The sequence below is a fragment of the Theropithecus gelada genome, chromosome 16, assembly GCF_003255815.1.
Source record: "Theropithecus gelada isolate Dixy chromosome 16, Tgel_1.0, whole genome shotgun sequence".
NCBI classification, from domain to species: Eukaryota; Metazoa; Chordata; class Mammalia; order Primates; family Cercopithecidae; genus Theropithecus; species Theropithecus gelada.
Window position 1 is genome coordinate 6300492 of NC_037684.1, and position 22179 is coordinate 6322670.

The following is a 22179-nucleotide window of genomic DNA, read 5'->3' on the forward strand; positions in this document are numbered from 1 at the left end:
GAAATTATTAGAGGCTCTTGGACATAGTTGGACGCCTTTATTTAGTAATTGTTGAGAATCACTTGTTCTGCCAGTTCCAGAACCAGCAACACCCACCTTGCCGCCCCCGCCCCCACCCCATCCCTTACTGTGAGCTTCCTCCCTCTGCTCAGTGTGGACTCATTGGGGAGCTCCTCCCAGACTTCCCCTGCTCTCCTGTGGCCAGTCCCTGAGCCTGGCCATGACTCTTGGGCAGCCGCTGGGAGGCTATGTCAGAAACATCCGAGGACTACAGAGACCTTGGTGATAAGTGTGTCTTTCTTTCTCTCCTATTCCTTCTCTCCTGCATGGCCTCCCTCTCTGCCAGCACTGGAAAGTCCTGTTTGATCAGGTATGTGAGCAGTTAACCCCCCACTTCCTTCCAGCCCTCCCTGAAATCGGTCTCAGTCTCCCTGCTTGCGTGGGCTTCCCTAGCTCCGCGCTTCTGAGATGGTGACGTGGGGTGGGGGTGTGGCTTCGTGCATCTCTGGGACGGAACGACGCTGCTCTCCAGGTATCAGGAGGAAGAGATGGACTCCCCTGAGAGGATCTCCCTCCCGCCTCCTCCCTACTCTGCTGCACCAGAGCCGGGTTTACACCATATATTAATTGGACGTTATATATTGAATGCCTGGGAAATCCTCCGTATGCCAGGGGATTGCAGTAGGGGGCTGGAGAGGTGGGGGAAGGGCTCGGACTGACAATCCCTCTCCCTTTCTACCTCCACTATGGAGGGTCCATGGCCACCACTGAGGTCAAATCTCTGCCATCCTTGGGGGGCTGACTTACAGTACGGACTCTTTTGAAGGCTGATTCAGTGATTTTAATTCTGTCTTAGGGATGAGGGAGTGCTGGGAGGTTACAGAGGGGAAATTGTATGTGATTCTTTGTGCAATGCCTGGAGTCTAGGTGTAGGGAGTGGGGTTGGGGGTGCCAAGTATTGGCTTTTGAACCTGGAGGTGGACATTTAACCTTCAGCAAGGAAATGGTTCTCCTCTTTGCTTAGCATTCGTGGTGGGTGCTGTTATGTGCTTCCTTCTCCCTCCTTGCCCCATGTTGGAGGATAGTTGAGTGCTGTGGTCCTGGGGTGAGAATGATTGTGCCATGAAGTTTGTGCAACTTTAAGAAATTGGTGTGAGTGGGCCAGAGGGAATGTGTTGGTTGGAGAAGAAGATAAAGCTGAAAAATTAGCTTGAACCAGGACTTTGTCGTAGGCAGGGGAAGCCTTAGAAAGTTTTTTTAGCAGGGTTGTTACGTGATCCAAGCCAGGCATGGGAAAGCTCCAGTGTCTTAGGGGACAAAGGGTGAATGGCCTGCAGGGACCAGGGAAGCTAGGCAGTAGCTGCAGCACTGAATGGAGGCAAGAAGGTGACAATGAGGATGGATAGGAAGAGGGACATGGAGATGGAAGAATTGGAAGATCTTAGTAGACCATAGATGAGGGGAACCACATATCTAACTTTGAGATTCTGAACCTAGGAGGGAAAGAAAAAGTTGGAGTGGGGCGGGGTGTGGTGCTTCACACCTGTAATCCCAACACTTTGAGAGGCTAATGCAGGAGGATCACTTGAATCCAGTAGTTCAAGACCAGCCTGGCCAACAAAGTAAGACGTCATCTCTACAAAAAATTAAAAAATTAGCCAGGCATGGTAGCACACTCCTGTGGGTCCAGCTACATGGGAGACTGAGGCAGGGGGATTGCTTGAGCCCAGGAAGTTGAGGCTGCAGTGGGCCACGATCTTGCTACTGCACTCCAGCCTGAGTGACAGGGTAGGACCTGTCTCAAAACAAAAACAAAAAACAAGTTGGAGTGCGGAGAGACGTTGGCAAAAATGACAACTTTGGTTTGAGACAAGTTCAGTTAGAGGAGCCAGCTGGTTGCAGATGCTGGAGTGGGCGTGATGACACTGAATTGCAGTGTGAAAGGCCTGGGGTGAGGATTTGGGGTTATCGTCCACATTAACCACGAGGCCTGGCTGTGGTTTGAAGTTCAGAGCATGCACTGGCTCCTGTCCTGACGGGTAGAACATCTCTCCCTCTGGCTCCTAAGAGTACAGCAGCTGCTGGCCTGATGCCCCAAGGCAGGAGGGAGCCCGCTGCGCCACTGCCACCACTACCACCAAGCTGCCAGCCCTTCACACCTCCTGCCAGATTTAGAATCAGAACCTAGAACAAAGTGTATCGTTCTTTTTTTTCTCTGTCTGTGTCTGTCTTTCTCATTTGATTTATTTCCTTTGCCAGTCCTTGTGTGTATGTGTACATTTTAAAACAAACCATTTGGGTGAAAGGAAGAGAGCTTTTAGTAGGAAGAATTTGGAACTCAAGGGAATGTGTAGCACCTGATAGTAGCTAGTGGTCTATGAAATCCAATTTTTTCCAACTGAAGGTAGGTCCTGGGTGTCACAAAGAGCATACCCCTGCTTCTGGGAGGCCTGCCCAGAATTAATTCTAGGAAAGAAATTAGGCCAGGCACAGCGGCTAATACCGGTAATCCCGGTATTTTGGGAGGCTGAGACAGGAGGATGGCCTCCCAAAAAGTGAGACCCTTTCTCAAAAAAAAAAAAGCAAGCAACCCTGATAGGTCAAACTGCAGTCAAGGATGGGACATGATGCCCATCAGAGTCCCTGTAAGCACAAGTAGCTCTGGAGTTCACCTTCCAGAGATCAGTGGCATGGGAGGCTAGAACCAGTCAAGCATCTCCTCCCTCCCTTCTTGGGTCAAGCAGACACCAGTGGTCACCCAGTTTAAAACTGGGATCTGTTAGGATCTGTGTTCCAGGTGTTAGGGATGGATTAAACCAGTCCCTCTGTACTGTCTGGTTCTTCAGCATGTGGAGTAGCCTTGATCTAGCATGACACCAACTGGACCCCAAGGGCTAGAAGCCATGGCGTTGGTCTTGTTGGTCCTATATGGTCACCCTTAAACTAAATGGCCAGGATACCTGTTGTGGGAATTGGAGGTGATGAAAGCAGGTGACCCCTCCCTGGCATTCTGGCATTTGGCCCGCTCAAGCAGGAGTATAGCAGAGTCAATCCATGCCATGCACCCTCACTCCCCCGTTTCTTCCCCATGGGTCCCAGAAGTTAACAGCAGGCGGGAGACCTGAAGGTCATCAGTTCAACTCGGTATGTTCCATGTGTTCATGTCCTGTTCAGACTTCTTCTTGAGGGAGTCGTCTTTTCATATTTTGGAGATCTTGATGGTTTTCCTAAATATTTAAGTAGGTTTAAAATTTACCATAAATATTAGTCTGTTGTTACAGTATAATATCATAGTAAACATGTTTTATTTTTCTGACTGGGTGCTCACACCTGTAATCCCAACACTTTGGGAAGCCAAGGTGGGCAGATTGCTTGAGCCCAGGAGTTAAAGACCAGCCTGGGCAACAGAGCGAGACCCCATCCCTGTTTTTTAAAAGTTAAAAAAAAAAATTGTGTGAAAGAAAAAAGTCTTATTTTCTGTGGAATCTGTTGAGCTTTTCCTTCATGATTCCTTCTGTTGCTTCAGACCTGAGATAGTTTTCATCCCTCCTCAGATCTCATAAATATGCCCTTCTATTTCCTACTGCTTTTTCTGTGATTTAAAACATCATATAACCCTGTACTCCACCTGCATCTGATTCCTATGCAGCTATGCTAGCATCACTTATTAAGTAAGCCTTCTTTATTATATTGTTTGAGAAATGTTATTTGGTAAATTTTTGTGTGTGGTTGGGTTTATTTTTTATTTCTGATTTATGCCACTGGTATTTATAATTTTGCACAGGTAATGTCCCCTTTAGTTATCGCTTTATATCTGTTCCATATGTTTCTGAAAAGCTTCCCTTTTTCGGGTTATGCTTTGATAGTCTTATTCTCAGTCCCTTCCTGAATCCCAGGGAGCTTTGATCCGAGGTCAAATATTTAGTCAAAGGCCAAATAGCGAGGCAGTGACAGATATGGGACTGGAGCCCAGTTAACACACAAAGGGCTTCTTGGGTTGGAAAAGTCATTTCCAGGTTTACCCGTAAAAATGCCTCCAAAATCTCTGAATGTTTAATGAACAAAAGGGTTTGGAGCAGAGTTCTGTTAAGTCAACAAAGCACAATTGCTTTCAAGCTCCAAAGAACAAAAGGGAAAAGGCAAAATTGAAAGTAACTTGACTGTCTTCCTTTTTTCCTTCTCACCGGGAGCCTGTATTTCCTAGACCCCCAAAAGAGACCCCAATTTTGCTAATCTCCCAGAAGGAAAGCAGACAAGTACTCTCTCGCCAAAATTATAAACATAAACATGTGCTACGATGAACAGAAGGCCTGGGGCCACCGCTTCGGTGGGTTGCTGGAGGCAGAAACTTGGATTTGGACTCAGATAGACCTGGGTTCAAGTCTTACTCACTTTGTGATTGGAGGTAATTACATTAGCTCTCTGAGCCTCAGTTTCCTCCTCTGTAAAATGGGGACAGTAATGTTTAACTCCCGGGTGACTATGAGAATCAAATGGAAGTGGAAATTCCCTTTGCAATATCTGATTCACAGTGGACATTCAACAAATGTATCTTCATTGAGAATCAGAATTAGATTGGAGAAGCACAAGGACCACTTCTGAGATCCGGGCCCCTGTGGGGAAGGCAGCTCCTCAACAGACACTTCTGAGCCCAGAGGATTTTTCTGCTTTCTGTCTTCCAGTGTCTCCCCTTCCCAGCCCCCTGCCCTCCAGCCTGGGGCTATTTCCTTGGCCTAACTTCATTTGTAGTCCCTGCTTCAAGCTGGCTTAAGGGTGTTCTGATAAGACCCCTGAAGGGATTAGCAAGGAGCTACAGAGAAAACGCCTGCCCCAGAGACAGGGTGTTGGCCACCCCCAGAACTCACAATTAGCCAACACAGCAGGGTTCCCAGAGAGGAACAAAGGCACAGGCTAAACTGGAGCCCTTGGGCTCTGCACCCCCAACTCCTTATCAGGTGGCCTCTCGACCCTTGAGGCTGTGGACTCCTCTCCACCACAGAGCCTGCTTCTCTACCTTGCTCCTGCCCCAGTGACCCCATCAGCTATACTGACATTAACCCTTTTATTCCTGACCACTCACAGAAATGCATTTGATTGCTTTGGGCAACAGGGCCGAGGGATCCGAGATTGAACGTGGCCTGGCTGCCTTCCTGACACATAATAGATACACACGTTTGAGCGAATGACAGGTTGAGCTACACCTCTGCATGCATTGTCTTGGGTTAAAATATCGTCTCTAGGAGCAGGCCCTGACTGTGTGGCTACGACACTCATGGCAGCCCCTCTGCCACCGTATGGCTGCTGCCACCTCAAGGAATATAAGTTATTAGAAGGTTGATGGAGTCATCTTGTCCAGTCTGCTCATTTTGTTCTTGTTTGTTTGTTTGTTTATTTGTTTTGAGACATAGTTTCACTCTTGTTGCCCAGGCTAGAGTGTAGTACCGCGATCTCGGTTTACCGCAACTTCCACCTCCCGGGTTCAAGCGATTCTCCTACCTCAACCTCCCGAGTAGCTGGGATTACACGTGCCCGTCACCACACCTGGCTAATTTTTTGGTATTTTTAGTAGAGACGAGGTTTCACCATGTTGGCCAGGCTGGTCTCAAACTCCTGACCTCAGGTAATTCACCCGCCTTGGCCTCCCAAAGTGCTGGGATTACAGGCGTGAGCCACCGTGCCGGCCCGTCTGCTCATTTTGCAAATGAGGAGACAGAAGTCAGTGGCCTACTGAGGTCACTTGGTGCAATAGAGCCAGAGCTGAGACTAGATCCCCACCCTGCTTTCTATCTGAACTGTGTTCCTGCCACCAGGCCATTCACTTAGTTGGTGCCTTGAGTAAGCAAAGCAGGTGGAGAGGACACACATCTAGGTCAAGTCCCAGTTCTGCTCCTACTAGGTGTGTGGCAATGGGCAAGCCAGGTGACCTCTTCAGGCTTCAGTTTTCTCATCCGTAAAGTGCCAGACAAATACCTTCCCCTCCACGTTGTTGTGAAGACAGGATGCTGTGTGTGTAGTGCCTGGCGCAGTATGTAGTGAGCACCTCATAAATACTATTGGGTGTTACATTTAAAGAAATTTTTAAAAGACATATAATAGAGTAGGTTTTTTTGTTTTTGTTTGTTTGTTTTGTTTTTTTGAGGCAGCGTCTCACTCTGTTGTCCAGGCTGGAGTGCAGCGGTGCCATCTTGGCTCACTGCAACCTCTGTCTCCCGGGTTCGAGTCACTCTCCTGCCTCAGTCTCCCAAGTAGCTGGGATTACAGGCATGTGCAATCACGTCTGGCTAATTTTTGTATTTTTAATAGAGACGGGGTTTCACCATGTTGGCCAAGCTGGTCTTGAACTCCCGACCTCAAGCGATCTGCCTGCCTCAGCCTCCCAAAGTGCTGGGATTACAGGCGCGAGCCACCGCGCCCGGCCAGACCTCGGTCTTGAATCAGAGTGTTCAGAGCCCCAGTTGGGGTTCCTTCCACCATATCAGGCTGCCTGCTTTAGGGAAGAAGTTGAAAAATCACATTCCCCTGAACTTTCCAGAGAGAAAGGAGAGAAGGTTTTGGACAAAAGCGGCCTGGGGAGTGTTGTGCATGGCAGAGGGTGAAGGGTGAGATGAGGCGTCTGGCCACCAGGTAGACAGGGCTGGCACTCCTCTGTCTGGTGTTCTGATCTGGCAGTTCCTGCTGGAGCTTTACTTAGTGGGCTGTCATGACATTGGGGCCATTGTCTTGTGCTAAAGAAACGAGTCCATGTGTGTCTTAAGCTGTGAACAACTAGAGGTAGCCCCCATCACCATTCCCCAGGCTTTTGTGAAGCAAGGTACAGGTTGAAATCAGTATATTTGAGTCAGTAAATATTCTTTGAGGGAGCAAACATTGGATGTCTAACTGCGTGCATATAAATTTGTTGTCTCATTTTGATCTCTCAGCAGCCCTGTGAGGTGTGTGGTGCTGCACCTCAAAAGAGGAAACTGGCTTGGTGCAGTAGCTCACACCTGTAATTCCACCACTTTGGGAGGTTGAGATGGGAGGATGGATTACTTGAGGCCAGGAGTTCAAGACCAGCCTGGTCAACATAACAAAACCCGTTCTCTATTTAAAATAAAAAAGAGGAAAGTGAGGTTTGAGGGGGTGGAGTTTGCCCAAAGACAGCAGTGTGGACCTTCTTCTGCAGTCGCATATGTGTGTAAGCGTGCGCGTGTGTTCGTGTGTGTTTGCGCGTGTGTGTCCCCACAAGGCTTCTGGGTGGCTCCTGAAACGGGCCAGGAGATACAGGAACAGCTGAGCACCCTTTATCCTTCCAGCCCTTTATCCTGCCTGCCATGCACCCCCTCTGCATCTTGCTCCACTCTCTCCCTGGATCTGTCAGCTCTCTCTCCTCTGGGGGACCAGCGGGACCCTTTGGTGGCTGCCAGGGGAAGCAGCAGCAGCCAGAGGTTTAGGCTGAAGGGGAGGGATGGAGTGATGTCAGACCTCTCCCTGCTGACATTCACTCTCCACTCCCTGCCTGCAGCTCCCTTGAGACTCCTGGGCTTCATGGCCATGACTCGGCTTCAGTCCCCAGGCGGCACGTCAGGCTGGGCCGGATGAGTCAGCGTGGATGTTACATCTGCTCCTCCCGGGTACCCAAGGGCCTCTGAGTCACAGCCCCCAGCAGCCCCCTCAGTGGCCTGGCAAAGGCAGGGGCCGATCTGGAATGGGGAGGGAGCTGTCTGTGTGCCTGAGAGTCCTTGTGAGGAGGTCAGAAGGAAAAGGGGCCTGCAGGAGTCCCCCAGGGGCGGGACGGAATAGGCCCAGTGGAGGAGGCAGGCCCCCACCCCATGCTGCCCCCCCCCCCACCCATCCCCGGCTGCATGCCTTCCAGGGAAGGTGTGTGGTCATTTCTTGCCCTCACTGCCCAGGTGTTGGGAGAGCTGGGTGGTTTTCCGGAAGCATGCCGATTGTCAAGGGCTCAGCCTGAGTTCAGGCCAGGATCCCTGCCTCTCCCTAGTCAGCCTGCCTACCCCCATCCTAGGGTTCGGCTGTTTGACTTAGGGCAAGGGGGATGCTCAGGGGGCCGCTTGGGGCTTTTGGGAGAAGCCCCATTAGAGGGCTGCGCTGCCTCCCCCACCCCTCTATGGTGGCAGCTGAGGGAGCAGAAATAATACGACTGGGAATCCTGGAGGCTTCTCCAGCCGTCAGGAGCCTGGCCTGGCCAGATCCCAGGGGAGTAGGGGTCACAAGGGCCCCTCATGCCTCCATCTGGGGAGGCTGGAGGACAAGAGGTATCAGAACCTGGTTTTAAGAGCTGGTCTCTCTCCTTCCCACAGAGGCTTGAGGTCTCTGAAAACCCACTCCCGGCCCCAGCTTGAAGCAGGCCGGACTGCCCGGGTCCACCCCTTCCAGACTGCCTCAGGCAGTGGGCATGTCTCTGAGTACCTCAGTTTCTGTATCTGTTAAATGGGACGAACCAGACTTACTCTAGGGTTGGCATGAGAACGAAAACAAAAACAAATTGTGAAAGTCAGTATTTTAAAGAGTCAGGGGAAAAGGTCAGGGGAAAGTGTGAGGTGGTTTTCTCTATGGGCAAATTAGCATCCTCATTTGCAAGGAAGCAGAACTGGAAGAGAAAGCTCCTACTCCCCTAACCTCCCTGCTGACCTCAGCAGCTGCAGCCTGGACCTAATTTATGGGGCTGTAAATATCCATGAATGGGGCAGAGTTCCCTGGTGGGCTGTGGCCGTTGGGTGGGGAGAGCTCTACTGAACCATAAACCCCTGGGCAGCCTCGTTAATTCTGCTCTGCTCAGAAGCCGGGTAATGAGGCAGGGGGCCAGCAGATGAGCCATGGTAACCTTCACCACCACCCACCAGAGGGGAGAGACAGCTGCCTGCACCGTACTCCAGCCCTAGCACCGGACTCCAGCCCTAGCACACGTGCCTGTGCTCATTTCCCAGGGCTCATTCTGCCTTGGTATGTGTGCACGGGAGAAGACAATGGGGATCCGGGTGGGAACCCGCTCTAGATCCCAGGTCTCTACCTTCCTGGCCCAAGAGGTCTTTACCCCAGTGGCAGCTGGTTCCTTGGCCCCGGGTACTGCCTTTGAGGTCCTTGAGAGTACTCACATCCCTCCCTGAGGTCCAGGGCCTGTCTAGATCATGGACAGGGAGAGGGTCCTCCTGGGAGAGAGAATTCAAGCTTGGAGGCTGGAGTACGGTGCTAGGGCTGGAGGAGACATGTATTTGTCCTGGAAATGCAGCTGATGAAAATCACACATACATCATAGACACAAGAAGATAGAGGTATGCCCTTCTTTCTCTCGTGCTTTCCTGCTGCTGGGCAGATTCTGAAGCCTTGGCCTGTCTCATGGGCCGGCCCCTGGGAGGGGAGAAGCAGTGCTGCTGTCCTGGGTGCTGAGCAGGCAAATCCCAGCTCCAGCAGGGTTTGCTCCCTGAGAGCTCAGCTCAGCAGCCCCATTAGGCCAGTCACAGACTCCTCAGCCTCTCCCGGGGCCTGGTGTCCCCAGTCAACCCTCAGGCTGGGCCTGGAGCCCACAGACTTCTAGCATTGCTGGAAGACTCCAGCAAAGCGTCAGCTGCCCGGAGAGCCTGTGCTACTCATGGGGCGGAAGTGAAAGGCTCTGGTTCTGAACCAGCGGCAAAGGGGCTGGGTTCACCAAAGGGAAACATGACTGCTGTGGACTCATGCCTTGTTCCCAAAGAGTGTTCCATCGAGTGTTACTGTGAAAAAATACTACGATCAAAGGTCAAATAAGTTTGAAGAATGCTGGGCTGAACAAAATCAGACAGGTTTCTCCAGCCTAAGACCTTGCAGAGTCCGCGATATGGTGCATTATGACCCTCCAAGAGGGTTTTCTACTTGTAGGAGCACAGAACCCTTATTTCAGGTACCATCAGGTACCTGGTATTGCACAGGACACACATGGGGAAACGCTTAAACATCAGCCGGGCGCGGTGGCTCACCCCTGTAATCCCAGCACTTCGGGAGGCTGAGGCAGGCAGGTCACGAGGTCAGGAGCTGGAGACCAGCCTGGCCAACATGGTGAAACCCCTTCTCTACTAAAAATACCAAAAATTAGCCAGGTGTGGTGGTGGGTGGTGTAGTCCCAGCTATTCAGGAGGCTGAGGCAGGAAGATTGCTTGAACCTGGGAGATGGAGATTGCAGTGAGCCAAGATCTTGGTGATCATACCACTGCACTTCAGCCTGGTGACAGAGTGAGACTCCATCTCAAAAAAAATAAAAAAAAATAAACTCGGGCTATGTTTCATTCAACTGAACAAGACAGAGAAAAACAAGGGAGGGCAAGATGGGACCAACCAGCACAGTGGAGGAATCCTGAACTCTTTCTATCTTCACCACGAACTCACTCTCTGACCTGGACTAGTTTATTTTGTTCCTTTTGCCCTCTGCACCCGTTTCCCCATAAAACGAGTGTGATGCCTGGGCCACAGTTCATCCTTAGTGAATATGTGTTAGGTGGACACATAAGAGGATCGGATGAGGGTCTCTCAAACTCTCTTTAGCCACAGCACTCTAGTGATGGGGGAGAGTGCAGGCTCTCACCCCTCTGCCTGGATATGAATCCGTCTGCACCGATGACCAGCCATTCACACTTGGGCACCCCAGCTCTTGGTTCCTTGGTTTCCTCTCCTGTAAAATGGAGCTCACAGTAGCATCTACCTCTTAGGGTTGCTGTGGGGTTTGTATAGGGGGGACCACTCTCAAAGTGACCAAGTTAGGACATTTGAGAGTGAAGGAGCCACTGTAAATCACACTCAAGGCCGGCATGGTGGCTCATGCCGATAATCCCAGCACTTTAGGAGGCCAAAGTGGGAGAATTGCTTGAGGCCAGGAGTTCAAGACCAGCTTGGGCAACATAGCAAGACCCTGTCTCTACAAAAAGTAAAAAAAAAAAATTAGAAATTAGCCAGGTATGATAGCACATACCTGTGGTCCCAGCTACTCAGGAAGCCAATGCAGGAAGATTGCTTGAGCCCAAGAATTCAAGGTTGCGGTGAGCTACAGTCACACCACTGCACCCCAGCCTGGGCAACAGAGCAAGATCCTGTTGTTTCTTAAACAAGAACAATAATTATTATTATGCTTGGACAACAGGTATATGCCAGGACTGTCACAGAAAAACCAGGATGTGTGGTGGCCTGAGGTTTCAGTCAAGAGGTGCCTGATACACAGCAAACTTTCCACATATATCAGCCCTTATCGTGTTGCTGTTCACTGGGATAGTATGCAGAAGGTCAGCACATAAACTAGCTCCGAATGGAGCTGCCCTGCCTGAGGAGAGCTGGGGGCTGCTCCTCAGTCCCCTCCCCAGCACCTCTGGGCTTTGGAGGCCCCATAGCCCCTAGAACTCTGCAGCGCAGTTTGAAAACCACTGAGTTTCCCTCCTGCTTTCCTGTACCGTGATTTCTGATTCCCTGACCTGCTGTCCCTCTCCCCAGTGTTGCCAGGCCCCTCCAACAGCACAGACCCAAATGACCCCAGCCCTTCCTCACTCCCGTGTGGAATTGCCTGCTCCAATCCCGAATGTCCCGTAGCCCCTTGACTGTGCAAAGACTCCGAATAGAAGATTGGCTGCCCTTGTGGGCTGCATGGGTTGTGGATTTCTCATTTTCTACCCCCCATTTTCATATGGCACGCTTCTGTGCATGGGGTGGCTGGCCCTTACATCTCCCTGAGAAGAGTTTCTGCTTGATTGATGGAGAAACTGAGGCAGGGTGGTTGAATGAACTACCCAAGGTGGCACAACAGCTGCGAGTGGAGCCTTCTGGAACTCTCTTCCTCCCCTTGCCCCAGAGTAGGGAAGGAGCCCCAGATGAACAATACAAAGAGAGAATCTGGTGGGTCAGCTTCCCCACCTAGGTGGACTGAGCGCCCCAGGAAGGAGTCCAGCATCGAGGATAGGGGATGGCAGACCGTGTGGGAGGCCTCAGGCTGGGGCGAGCTGTGACCTGGAGGATTAGGGTCGGACGCTGGGGGCTGGTGTGATTAAAGGCTGAGGCAGGTGGGCGGGCCAGCTCCTCAGTGCGTCTGTATCCTCCGCTCAGGCTGAATGTGGACTTGGCTGCCCCTCCCTCCACGGCGCTGACCCCTATTCAGGAGGCAGCTGGAAGGACGCTCCCAGGCTCCTGGCTCTCTGCTGGGCCCCTGTGGCCCTTTCGCAGCCCACATTCTAATGGCTGCCCCGACCAGCCCCAGAGCAGCCCTGGTCAGGCCACCTCAATCCCACCCAGCCCAGACCCCATCAGAAGCACCTCACTACCAAAGTGGGTGAAGCCGGGGCACGGCGCCTGGGGGAGGGGAGCTTCAGGACCAGCGCCACGGTATTAACAAGGAAACTGCATTAAAAGGGCTTGTTTTCCCGAAAGCTCCAAACCACAGTTTGGATCTGCCTAATGATCCCATCCCCCTTAAGCAGGCTGTGAAGGAGGTGAAGGGTAGGATATGTGCCCAGAGAGGGCTGGCCACACCTCCATCACAGCAGGATGCTCCCAGCTTTGCCGCAAGGGAAGCTGGTCTGGCCTTCAAGCCCAGGTCCTGTTGAGCTGCTGCCCTGCGAGAGGAAGGTAGCCCACTTTGTAGATAAGGTAGTTGTGGCTCGGGAGTTTACTGTAAATTACACAAACCCGGGTTAGTGGCAGACACAAGCATGAGGTTTGCCTTGTTCCTTGCTACCCCTGAGTGAGGGGTGCAGCCTCTGTTAGAAGCTCCCAGCTTCCTTCTGGGGCAATGGAATGCACCTCTCTCCTGCTTTCTGGGTACTCATGCTCTCCCTGGCTCTCTCTCTCTGTCTCTTTGTCCCTTTGCCTCCCTTTCTGTCTCCCCCACGCCCCACACGCATTGTCAGCACCTGCCCTTGCTCTCATCTTCCTGGGGCTGGGGGTGGGGGTCGAAAGGTGTCCTGTGCATTCACAGAGCCCAGGCAGCCGGCCCCATTGCTGCCTCTCCCTCCCCCTCCCCCAGCTGTCTTCTGGGCATCCCCAAGGCCTCATTATTAGGGTAGCGGTGACCCCCCCATTGTCTGGCCTGTCTGGCCCTGCCATGAAAGGTAGAGTTTTGGCAGAGAACCGAGGCTCGGCCTGATTCCAGCTTGTTCTCTGCTGTCTGGAGCCTGTTACTATGCTCGGGGCAGGGCAGGCAGGCCCTGGTTGGCGGTGGGGGCTTGAGGAGCCACAGGGCAGCCATGTCACTAGGACAACAGCAGGGAGCCCTGGAGGGGGAGGTTGAGGGAGAGAGCAGGTGGTTCTTTGTCTGGAGCCTGATCCCAGCACCCCCACCGCACCCCCACCCCACGGCCCTCCCCAGCCTGGGAGGCAGCCCCTAGAAGGGGATTGGTGCCTGCTCCCAGGGCACGCAAAGCCGCTGGGCTCCCTCCCCCAGGCCGAGGCAGGAGAGACTGCACAAGCTGTGCTGAAGACCAGTGGCCCCCTTGCACCCCCCACTGGGGGGCTTCCCAGGACTCCACCTGCTCCTTCTCGGCCCGCAACCCCCCCATCTGCCCACCCAGCACAGGAGGGCCAGGCTAGTGAAACCCTGTGATGGAGCAGGGATTGGCACAGGTGGCTTGTAGAGATGGGAGGGGTCCCAGGCACCAAGGAAACAGACCCTCCCTGGCTGCGGTTGCCACATTCCCTCTCCAGGCTCCATTTTCTTAGCTGAGCAACGAAGGAGGTTGGAGCTGTTGTTGTCTGGGGCTGTTTCCTGATTTAAAAATCTCTGTCTATGGGGCTGGGCGCGGTGGCTCACGCCTGTAATCCCAGCACACTGGGAGGCTGAGGTGGGTGGATCACGAGGTCAGGAGTTCAAGACTAGCCTGGCCAAGACGGTGAAACCGTGTCTCTACTAAAAATACAAAAATTAGCCGGGCGTGGTGGCGGGTGCCTATAGTCCCAGCTACTCAGGAGGCTGAGGCAGAGAATTGCTTGAACCTGGAAGGCGGAGGTTGCAACGAGCCGAGATTGTGCCACTGCATTCCAGTCTAGGTGACAAAGCAAGACTCCATCTCAAAAAATATCTCTGCCTGCGGTAGGGCTGTGAGCCTCCTGGAGCCCCTTCCTCTCCTGGGCCCCGCACTCACCTCTTTGGTACTTAAATTTTGTTCCTGGGCATCAGAGCAGTCTCTGGAGCTGGAGGTCAGAGGCACCTGGCCATGGCTTAGAGGAATCGTGCTTGGCTGGCTGGAGGTGGAATCCAGGCTCTGCCGCTTGCTGGGCAAATCACTTCATGTCTCCGTGATAACTTTTCTGTGCCTCTATTTCCTCATCTGTAATACGGGGACATGGATAGGATCTGTTACATAAGGTTGTGTAGGGGTCAAAGACATTATATGCATAAGGTGCTTAGAACAGTACTTGGCTCCATGAAAAGTCAGCAAATATTAGGTGTTTTTATTCTTCAAGATCTTTACTAAGCAACGAGTAGATGAGTTTCCTGAAATACTTGATGTTGTGAACCAAACAGATGTCATTCGTGAAACTTGGCATTTTGGCTTGAAGGTGGGAGATACAGATTTTAAAATATGCCTCAGGACCAGGCGTGGTAGCTCATGCCTGTAATCCCAGTACTTTGGGAGGCTGAGGCAGGAGAATCGCTTAAGCCCAGGAGTTCGAGACCAGCCTGAGCAACATAGTGAGAGCCCATCACTACAAAAAATTTAAATATTAGCTGGTTGTGGTGGCACACAACTGTGGTCTCAGCTACTTGAGAGGCTCAGGTGGGAGGATTGCTTGAGCCCAGGAGGTTGAGGCTTCGGTGAGCTAGGATGGCACCACTTCACCCCAGCCTGGGTGACAAAGCGAGATCCTGTCTAAAACAAAACAAAAAACAATAGACCTCATTGGAGATGTCCTTTCTTGTTGAATTCAGTGGAGAATTGAAATAGCCCATGACTGGGATTCCAGACTGTTGCTCTTTGATCGTCTCAGAAGTGCTGCACGCGGAATCCACTTTCCTGAAATAGCCTTTATTGACCATCTAGAAAACGCGAAAACGTGGGTTTGGTATTCCGGACTCCCTCGTCATGCACACACATACACCCTCAATGTCTGTTTGCCTTTTAAACAACTCACAGCTGCATCTCCAGGATGCACCTTGTGAACAGGAAAACTGGCACCCAGGAGATGCTTGGTGTCAAAAGTGTTGCCATGGGCATTGGGTGGGTTCCGTGAGGGAAGGGACAGAAATGATAAGGTCTTCTCTGGGAGAGGTGACTAAGATCCTGTCTTTTCTTCTTCTTCTTTTTTTTTTTTTTTTTTGAGATGGAGTCTTGCTCTGTCGCCCAGGCTGGAGTGCAGTGGCCGGATCTCAGCTCACTACAAGCTCCGCCTCCCGGGTTCATGCCATTCTCCTGCCTCAGCCTCCCAAGTAGCTGGGGCTACAGGCACCTGCCACCAGGCCCAGCTAATTTTTTGTATTTTTAGTAGAGATGGGATTTCACCGTGTTAGCCAGGATGGTCTCAATCTCCTGACCTCGTGATCCGCCCGCCTCGGCCTCCCGAGGTGCTGGGATTACAGGTGTGAACCACCGCGCCCGGCCTGATCCTGCCTTTTCTAACTGAACCGATGAGGCTTTTCATGGAAAATCAGTGCCTGTCTGGTCATCTGAACACCCACTATTTATTCATCCAACAAATCTTGATTGAGTGCTGATAATGCCAGGCTCTGTGCTAAGCCTTGGGAATAAGTTGTGATACCCATCTGCGAGGTGCGCAGTCCAAGGAGGAGGCAAAAGCAGACAGACACCGGTGTGGGCTGGAGGCCCAGAGGTCTGGACAGAGTGGAGGGCGCAGTAAGAAGAGGCCATGCCTGAGGGGAGCCTTCCAAGAGAAGGGCACATCTGAGTAGTCAGGAAGGGTGAGTCGGAGTCTTCCAGGGAGACGAAGGAAGAAAGGGAATCCCAGGCAGATTCATGTGCAAAGCTGCAAACGATGAAAGAGCATGGTGTAAAACACACAGATGCACACTCATGTGCACGCACAAACACCCCCCAAAACAAAAACCACAGAGCAGAGTGTCTCTGGGGAGCCCCGCCAATCCTCCCTGCCTGGGTGTGTGGGAGGGGCTGTGGGAGGGTGGCCAGGGGCGGAAGGACTTGCAAGGCGGTGCTTCTTGCTCCCCAGGGCCCTCTGGCATCCCCCCTGGAGTCCCTCTGGCCCAGTCCCCTTTCCCTTTGCCAGTCACAGCTGAAACGTCCTTCTCCTGCTGTCCTCTCCCCTGTTCCAGGCCCCAGAAGTTTCTCATCTTCCTCCACCCATTGCCTTTTCATTTGTGCTTCCCTCTCCATGGTGAGAGGAGGCAGTTTAACCTCTTTGAGCCTCAGTTTCCTTATCCACATGAGATGGCTGGATTGGGTGATCCTGAAGGTCTGCAGGTCCTCTAGGACTTCAAGTGATTGTCATTCCTATTTAGATGTTTCCCAGGGAGGTCCTTGGAAACCTCCCAGACACTGACTGAGACTCTTTGCCAGGGGCTGGGGACTAAAGCCAGTGAATAGCAGTGGAGATCGGGGCACCCACATCAGTGTGAAGAGGAGGTGGTGCCCTGCTGACCCCGCTGCTGTCTGCTTTTCCCTCAGTTTGACCCTGGGAACACAGGCTATATCAGCACAGGCAAGTTCCGGAGTCTTCTGGAGAGCCACAGCTCCAAGCTGGACCCTCACAAAAGGGAGGTACTCCTGGCCCTTGCCGACAGCCACGCGGATGGGCAGATCTGCTACCATGATTTTATCAGCCTAGTGAGTGCTTTGGGGCCCTGGGTGCTGGGAGGGACCTGTTTGAGGGTTGTGGCTTCCACACATTTAAAGGATTTAGGCAATTCAAAGGATCTGCTGGTCTGCAGCATTGAAAAAGTCCAGGCTTCTGCAGGTAAAAGTGTGCCACCAAGGACTCATCTTCTCTCTGTCTCTAGGCTCTGCCCTCTGCCTTGTCAGCCCATCCTCAAGGCAATTTCAGACCCTCCCATTGTGGCAGCAGCTGTTCCAGCCCTCCTACCCTCAGGCTGCACCTTGCAGAAGAGGGGAGGGAGGGAGGGAGAAAAGGAGGGAGGGAGGGAGCGGAGGAGAGAGAGAGAGACAGAGAAAGAGAGAAGAGGAGGGGAGGGGAGAGAGAGGAGAGAGAGAGAGGAGAGAGAGAGAGATCTTTCTTGGGGTAGCTCTTGCACAAGGCCTGGTATATTCTCCCTCTTATTGGCCTAGATTGGGTCAGTAGGATGGGTAGATTGAGTTAAACCAATCATAGCCCCCACCCCTGGAGCTGCGAGTGGGGTCAGTTCCACCAAAATGAAGGACTGGGAGTAGGTAGGGTATTAGTGGCAGGAGAAGGGGCTGGGGAGTGGGGGCCAGGAGCGTCAGTGCAGCACGTGGTAGAGCCAGAGCTCAGCAGATCTGCTCAGCAGATGCCCTGGGCTGCCAGAGAGGCTGGAGAAGAGAGGCCCATGAATCCTGCCCAGCGGCCCGTATCTCAGAGCAGAGACTTCCCCTCACTGAGGGTTAATGCTGTGCTGTTTCAGGGGCTGCTGTGGACTGGGGTTCAGTGGGGTTAAGCAGGCAGTATTTTACCCACCATGGGATGCAGGTGACATCAGTAAAAAAGTGGCATGAACAAGCAGGTTGAAAATAAGACCCACAGTTTTTGCTGGGTTTCCCTACTGGTGAGATGGAGCTGGTCACCTCTCTTCGTGTCACCCATGGAGGGAGTGAGAGTGAAATAACTTGTGTGAAGCGCCCCAGGCTCCTAGAATTCAAGGGCACCAGTGATGGGGGAGCTGCCACCACTGGAGCCTGTCGTTGTGCCACATGAGTGCTCTGATGTGGATGCCCAGGAAGAGGAGATGTTTCAACAACCTCTTGGCTGAGGGCCAGCCTTGGTCCAAGGGTTGGCGTGATTGCAGGGAGCTGCTGTGGGGCATTTAGGAGTGGAGGAATCGACTGCTGTTCAGAGTGGACCCAGATAGCAGACCTTGTGGAGGGCAAGGGATGGAGCTGAGCTGAGCAGGGGAGGGGGCAGTCAGGATTCACAGGATAGGCAGTGGGGGTGAGTCCTGTGACTTGGAACCCGGCAGTGCAGCCAAAGACCAGGCCAAAGGTTTGAGCCTGCCCAGGCTCATCCACAGCCCCAGCCCTAGCACCTGTGTGTTTGTTGCAAGGTACCCTGCTTGGTCATAGGGCAGAGTCGGGCACGCGGGGCCAGGAGTGGCTTCTCTCCAGCCAGGGGTCAATGGAGCCTCTGTGTCAGCTCAGGACAGCCAGTTACTTGTTACTGCTGGGATTTCTGGGATTTCTCTGTTCAAATTCTGCACTGGATCCGTATGAGCAGGGCTGCCCTGGAGAGCAGACAAAGAAGGGACTCACCAGAGGGGAAGCTCTGAGTAGAGCAGAGAGCTGAGGACCTGGAGTCTGGCAAACCCAGGTGCTGGTCTAGCTCTGCCTTTGCCACTCACTGGGAAAGAGCCTCTGAGCCTGGCTTTTCCCATTTGTAAAATGAAGCCAAAGGATCCCCTCTTTAGGGTTGCTGCAAGGATCAAATAAAAGTATTTGAATGTTTTTGATGTCTCTTAATGTTCTTCCACCGGGTAAACTCCTCTGCATCCTTTGTGAGCCTTTACCTGCCCAATCCAGGCAGAGTGAGTCAACCTTTTTCAGAGCCCCCACAGTGCCTTGCCCAGGCCTCTCTCATAGTACAGACCGCCACACTGCATTACAGCCGAGCAGCCTGGGTAGTCATGTGTGAGTGTGCAGGTTGTATACTGTACAAGGGTGCCTAGCTGAGAGATGATGGAGACTGAAATCTGGCCTGGACTTTGCTCCCCAAGGCTTGGCATGGGTGCACCCATCCAGAAGAAGAGGCTGCTTTATCTAATTGGCACAACAGGTCCGTATGGGCTAGCGTGGACTGTGGAGTCAGGCAGATCTGGATTTGAGTCCTGACTCTGTGGTTTATTAAGTATGAGTACCTGGGGAAACTACTCACCCTCTCCAGTGAGTAGTTTCAGTACCCGTATTTGTAATGTCAAAATAATACGGGGCGCCAAATAACTACGATGGCACCCTCTTTTGCTGTTTTTACACTTCTGTCTCCCCTTGTAAGCTCCATGAGGCCTGAGCCCATGGTCACAACTGTGCCCAGCACAGCACTGGGCACGTGAGGGACACAGGTGGATGGTGAGTGTGTAATCCTGCTAAGCCAGCTCTCACCATGGGTCTTCAGGGCCCCGGGGCCGTGTGTGTGTGAGAGAGTATGTGTGTGTGAGTGTGTGTGTGTGTGTGTGTGCGCTGTGCATATGCCCCTGTGCAGTTGCATCCTCAGGGACTGGGAGAGAGACAGGTAAGAGTGGCCACAAAATAATCTGACAACATGATCCTGTCTTGGACTCACAGTGTGCACGAGGACCCTAACCCTGGCCTACATTTACAGAGCTTCTGGGCCATTGAGAAGAACTAGATCTAAGCTTTGTATGCGTGGAGAGGATGGGGACAGAGAATGGTTAGAAAAGGTTCATCTGGGACAACCTGCTGGAGGGGGCAAACTTTAAGCTAGATTTTAACTGTGAGACACAGCAGAGCTCAGGAATGTGAGGTAGAGGGACCCTACAGATGGAAGTCCACACTGCCTGGCGTGGTCTGAACCTAGATCCTCCCCAGCCACCTGCCCTCTGACAAGGCCTACAACCCCTGTGCTATGGTCTGGCCTGGTTCACCTCACCAGCCCACTGGGCTCCTGCCTTCGGGTTTAGCCTGATGTCTACTGCTGGGCCCAGAGTCCCAGGAATACATTGATAATCCCCACACCAGTAAACATGGGGACAGCTGAGGTGTGGGGTTGGGAGAGCCATACCTCTAGGATTTCTCCCCATGAGAAGGGTCTAGAGTTGGCCATGGAAGGCAGGTGGGAGGTAATGGAGGCCTCGGGAGGCCAGGAGTCAGCAAGGCCACCTCTGGTCTCGGAGTCAGGCTGACCACTGGGTGAGGCTGCCAGAGCTCTACCCAGTATGTGTCAGGGAAGCTTCAGGCCGCTGAGGATAGAGCAGGTCTCCAGGTGGAGCTCTGCAGCCAGTCCTTGGGCTTGCTAGGCATTGCAGGTCTTGTGAAGGCCCTCAGGAGTGGTGACCTTCCCCAGGCACAGCTTGGGTTTTGGCTCTGGGAGCCTCTCTGCAAACCAAGGGCTGCCTGCCTCTTCCCAAGCTAGTGTGTCTGAGGGTGCTGCCTCCTGCTCATCTTTTGATTGACCTCTGACCTCCCTTAGGAATGGATTGGGCTCCCTCTTGTGTGCTCCCACAGCAGCCATCTGAACTGTGATTGCTGGTTACTAATCTGTCCTAAGCACCACCGTATCCCTCCCTGTGCCTGGTAATAAGCCTGACACTTAGGAGTTGCTCAGTAAATTGTGATGGACGGATGATGAATGAGTGGATGACGGAAGGTATAGTGAACACAAATACAGGCTCTGGAGGCTTACTGGGTGTGAACTTGATGGATTCCTAAAGCTCTCTGTGTCTCAGTTTCCTAATCCAGTAGAATGGGGATGTTACTAGTCCTTATCTAACGGGAAGACTGGTGATCATCAAATGAGCCAAAAGACATGAAGGGCTGAGAATAACCCCAACACCTAACAAGACCTTGGTGAATGTTGCTTCTTATTATCTATTAGAGGAGAAAGAGAAATGCGGGATCAGGCCTGGTGCAAGGAACATGCTGGCTGGGAAGTGGGTGGGGGGCTCCGCTGGACCCCAGCTCTGACCCTCTCCCAATTCCATTTCCTGCACAGATGAGCAACAAGCGTTCCAACAGCTTCCGCCAAGCCATCCTGCAGGGCAACCGCAGGCTAAGCAGCAAGGCTCTGCTGGAGGAGAAGGGGCTGAGCCTGTCTCAACGACTCATCCGCCACGTGGCCTATGAGACCCTGCCCCGGGAAATTGACCGCAAGTGGTACTATGACAGCTACACCTGCTGCCCCCCACCCTGGTTCATGATCACAGTCACGCTGCTGGAGGCAAGAACAAGGGTGGGGAGGGGGTCGCTCTGCCTTGGGGAGTGGCGGGTATGGGGAGAGGAGCCAAGAGGATGACACAGATCATGAGGGAAGAGGGACATTTCTTTTCCATTGGAGGGCGATGATTGAGGATCAAATAATAGTTGTATTGCAAGTCAGTGCAAAGATATTCTAAAGATTATTACTTCCAACAATACTGACTGCAGCCAAATCCCCATAAGACCACTGCCCCCCACCCACCCCAAAACAACAGCAACAAAAACGATGTCATAAGTTCATTGACTTGGGAGATCTAGCCAGGCTAACTCATTAAAGCCAGTTTATTTAGTTCCTCCCCAGGTGGGTAATGTGGACCAGTCATTTGCTCCATTTTCCCGCCTGAAAATCAGAAATAACCAGACCTGCACTCCCTCTCCCAGGACACCTTTATTATAGTGAGAGAATGGCTGTGGTGCTTTCTGAACACAAAAGCATCATACAAACACATCTGGGAGGGAGTGTGAACAGGTAAATGTGGGCTTAACATTTTTAAAGAACATTCTCCCCTGAGGGAATCCTAATCCTCTGTGCCTATTGTTATGCTAAATTCTATTGCTTATGCAACAGAATCCAAAGGTACCCCTCGCTGTGTTGGTGCCCATGTGTGATAAAACTCAATTCTTTTGGCTTCTCCGCTCAAGAACCTGTGTAGCCCACCCCAGCTCCAGCTCCTGAACGGATGCTTGGCTTCACTCTGGGATTTGATGATCTCCGCTGTTTCTCTTCCAAAGCCACGGGCCTAATTACCGCCTCTGCATATGTTCTTGTAAAGTTCCTGCCTAATCAAACGGCAGGATCGTTAAGCTTCACGGCATCCTTCTTCTTTTTTTCTAAGTCAGAATATCTGGTCTGCAGGCCAGCGTTCCCCTGTTTGTTGTTATGGCTTCATCCAAGTACATGTTGAAGTTGCGATTTTTCTGAGATATTCTTGGACTTGTTCTTCAAGTGCTTACTGTGTTGGTCTATTTATTAACTTCTATTTGAGGCCCAATAATAACAAGATGCCTTGGAAGCAGGATTAGCTGCCAGGCCACCCTCATGGTGTTAGGTGGACAGAACAGCTCCTCAGAGAGCCCAGGAGAATACAGCTACCAGGGGACTAAGCCATTCCCAGGCTGAGCGCAGAAGGTTTTAACTCGACACTAA

The 22179-nt window shown here is 52.3% G+C and overlaps 1 protein-coding gene across 4 annotated transcripts in view; it reads left to right on the top strand.

The window, feature by feature from the left end:
- Window positions 1-22179, top strand: part of RHBDL3 (rhomboid like 3) — a 58010-nt gene that overhangs the window by 1379 nt on the left and 34452 nt on the right. The window contains exons 2-4 of one of the 4 annotated variants that reach the window (XM_025361351.1): window positions 347-370; window positions 16584-16742; window positions 20770-20994. In XM_025361351.1, coding sequence (XP_025217136.1) covers window positions 347-370; window positions 16584-16742; window positions 20770-20994 — 408 coding nt within the window. Of the gene's footprint in view, window positions 1-248; window positions 371-16583; window positions 16743-20769; window positions 20995-22179 lie in introns of those variants that run through there. The other 3 variants (XM_025361352.1, XM_025361354.1, XM_025361353.1) reach the window with 3 other exon arrangements.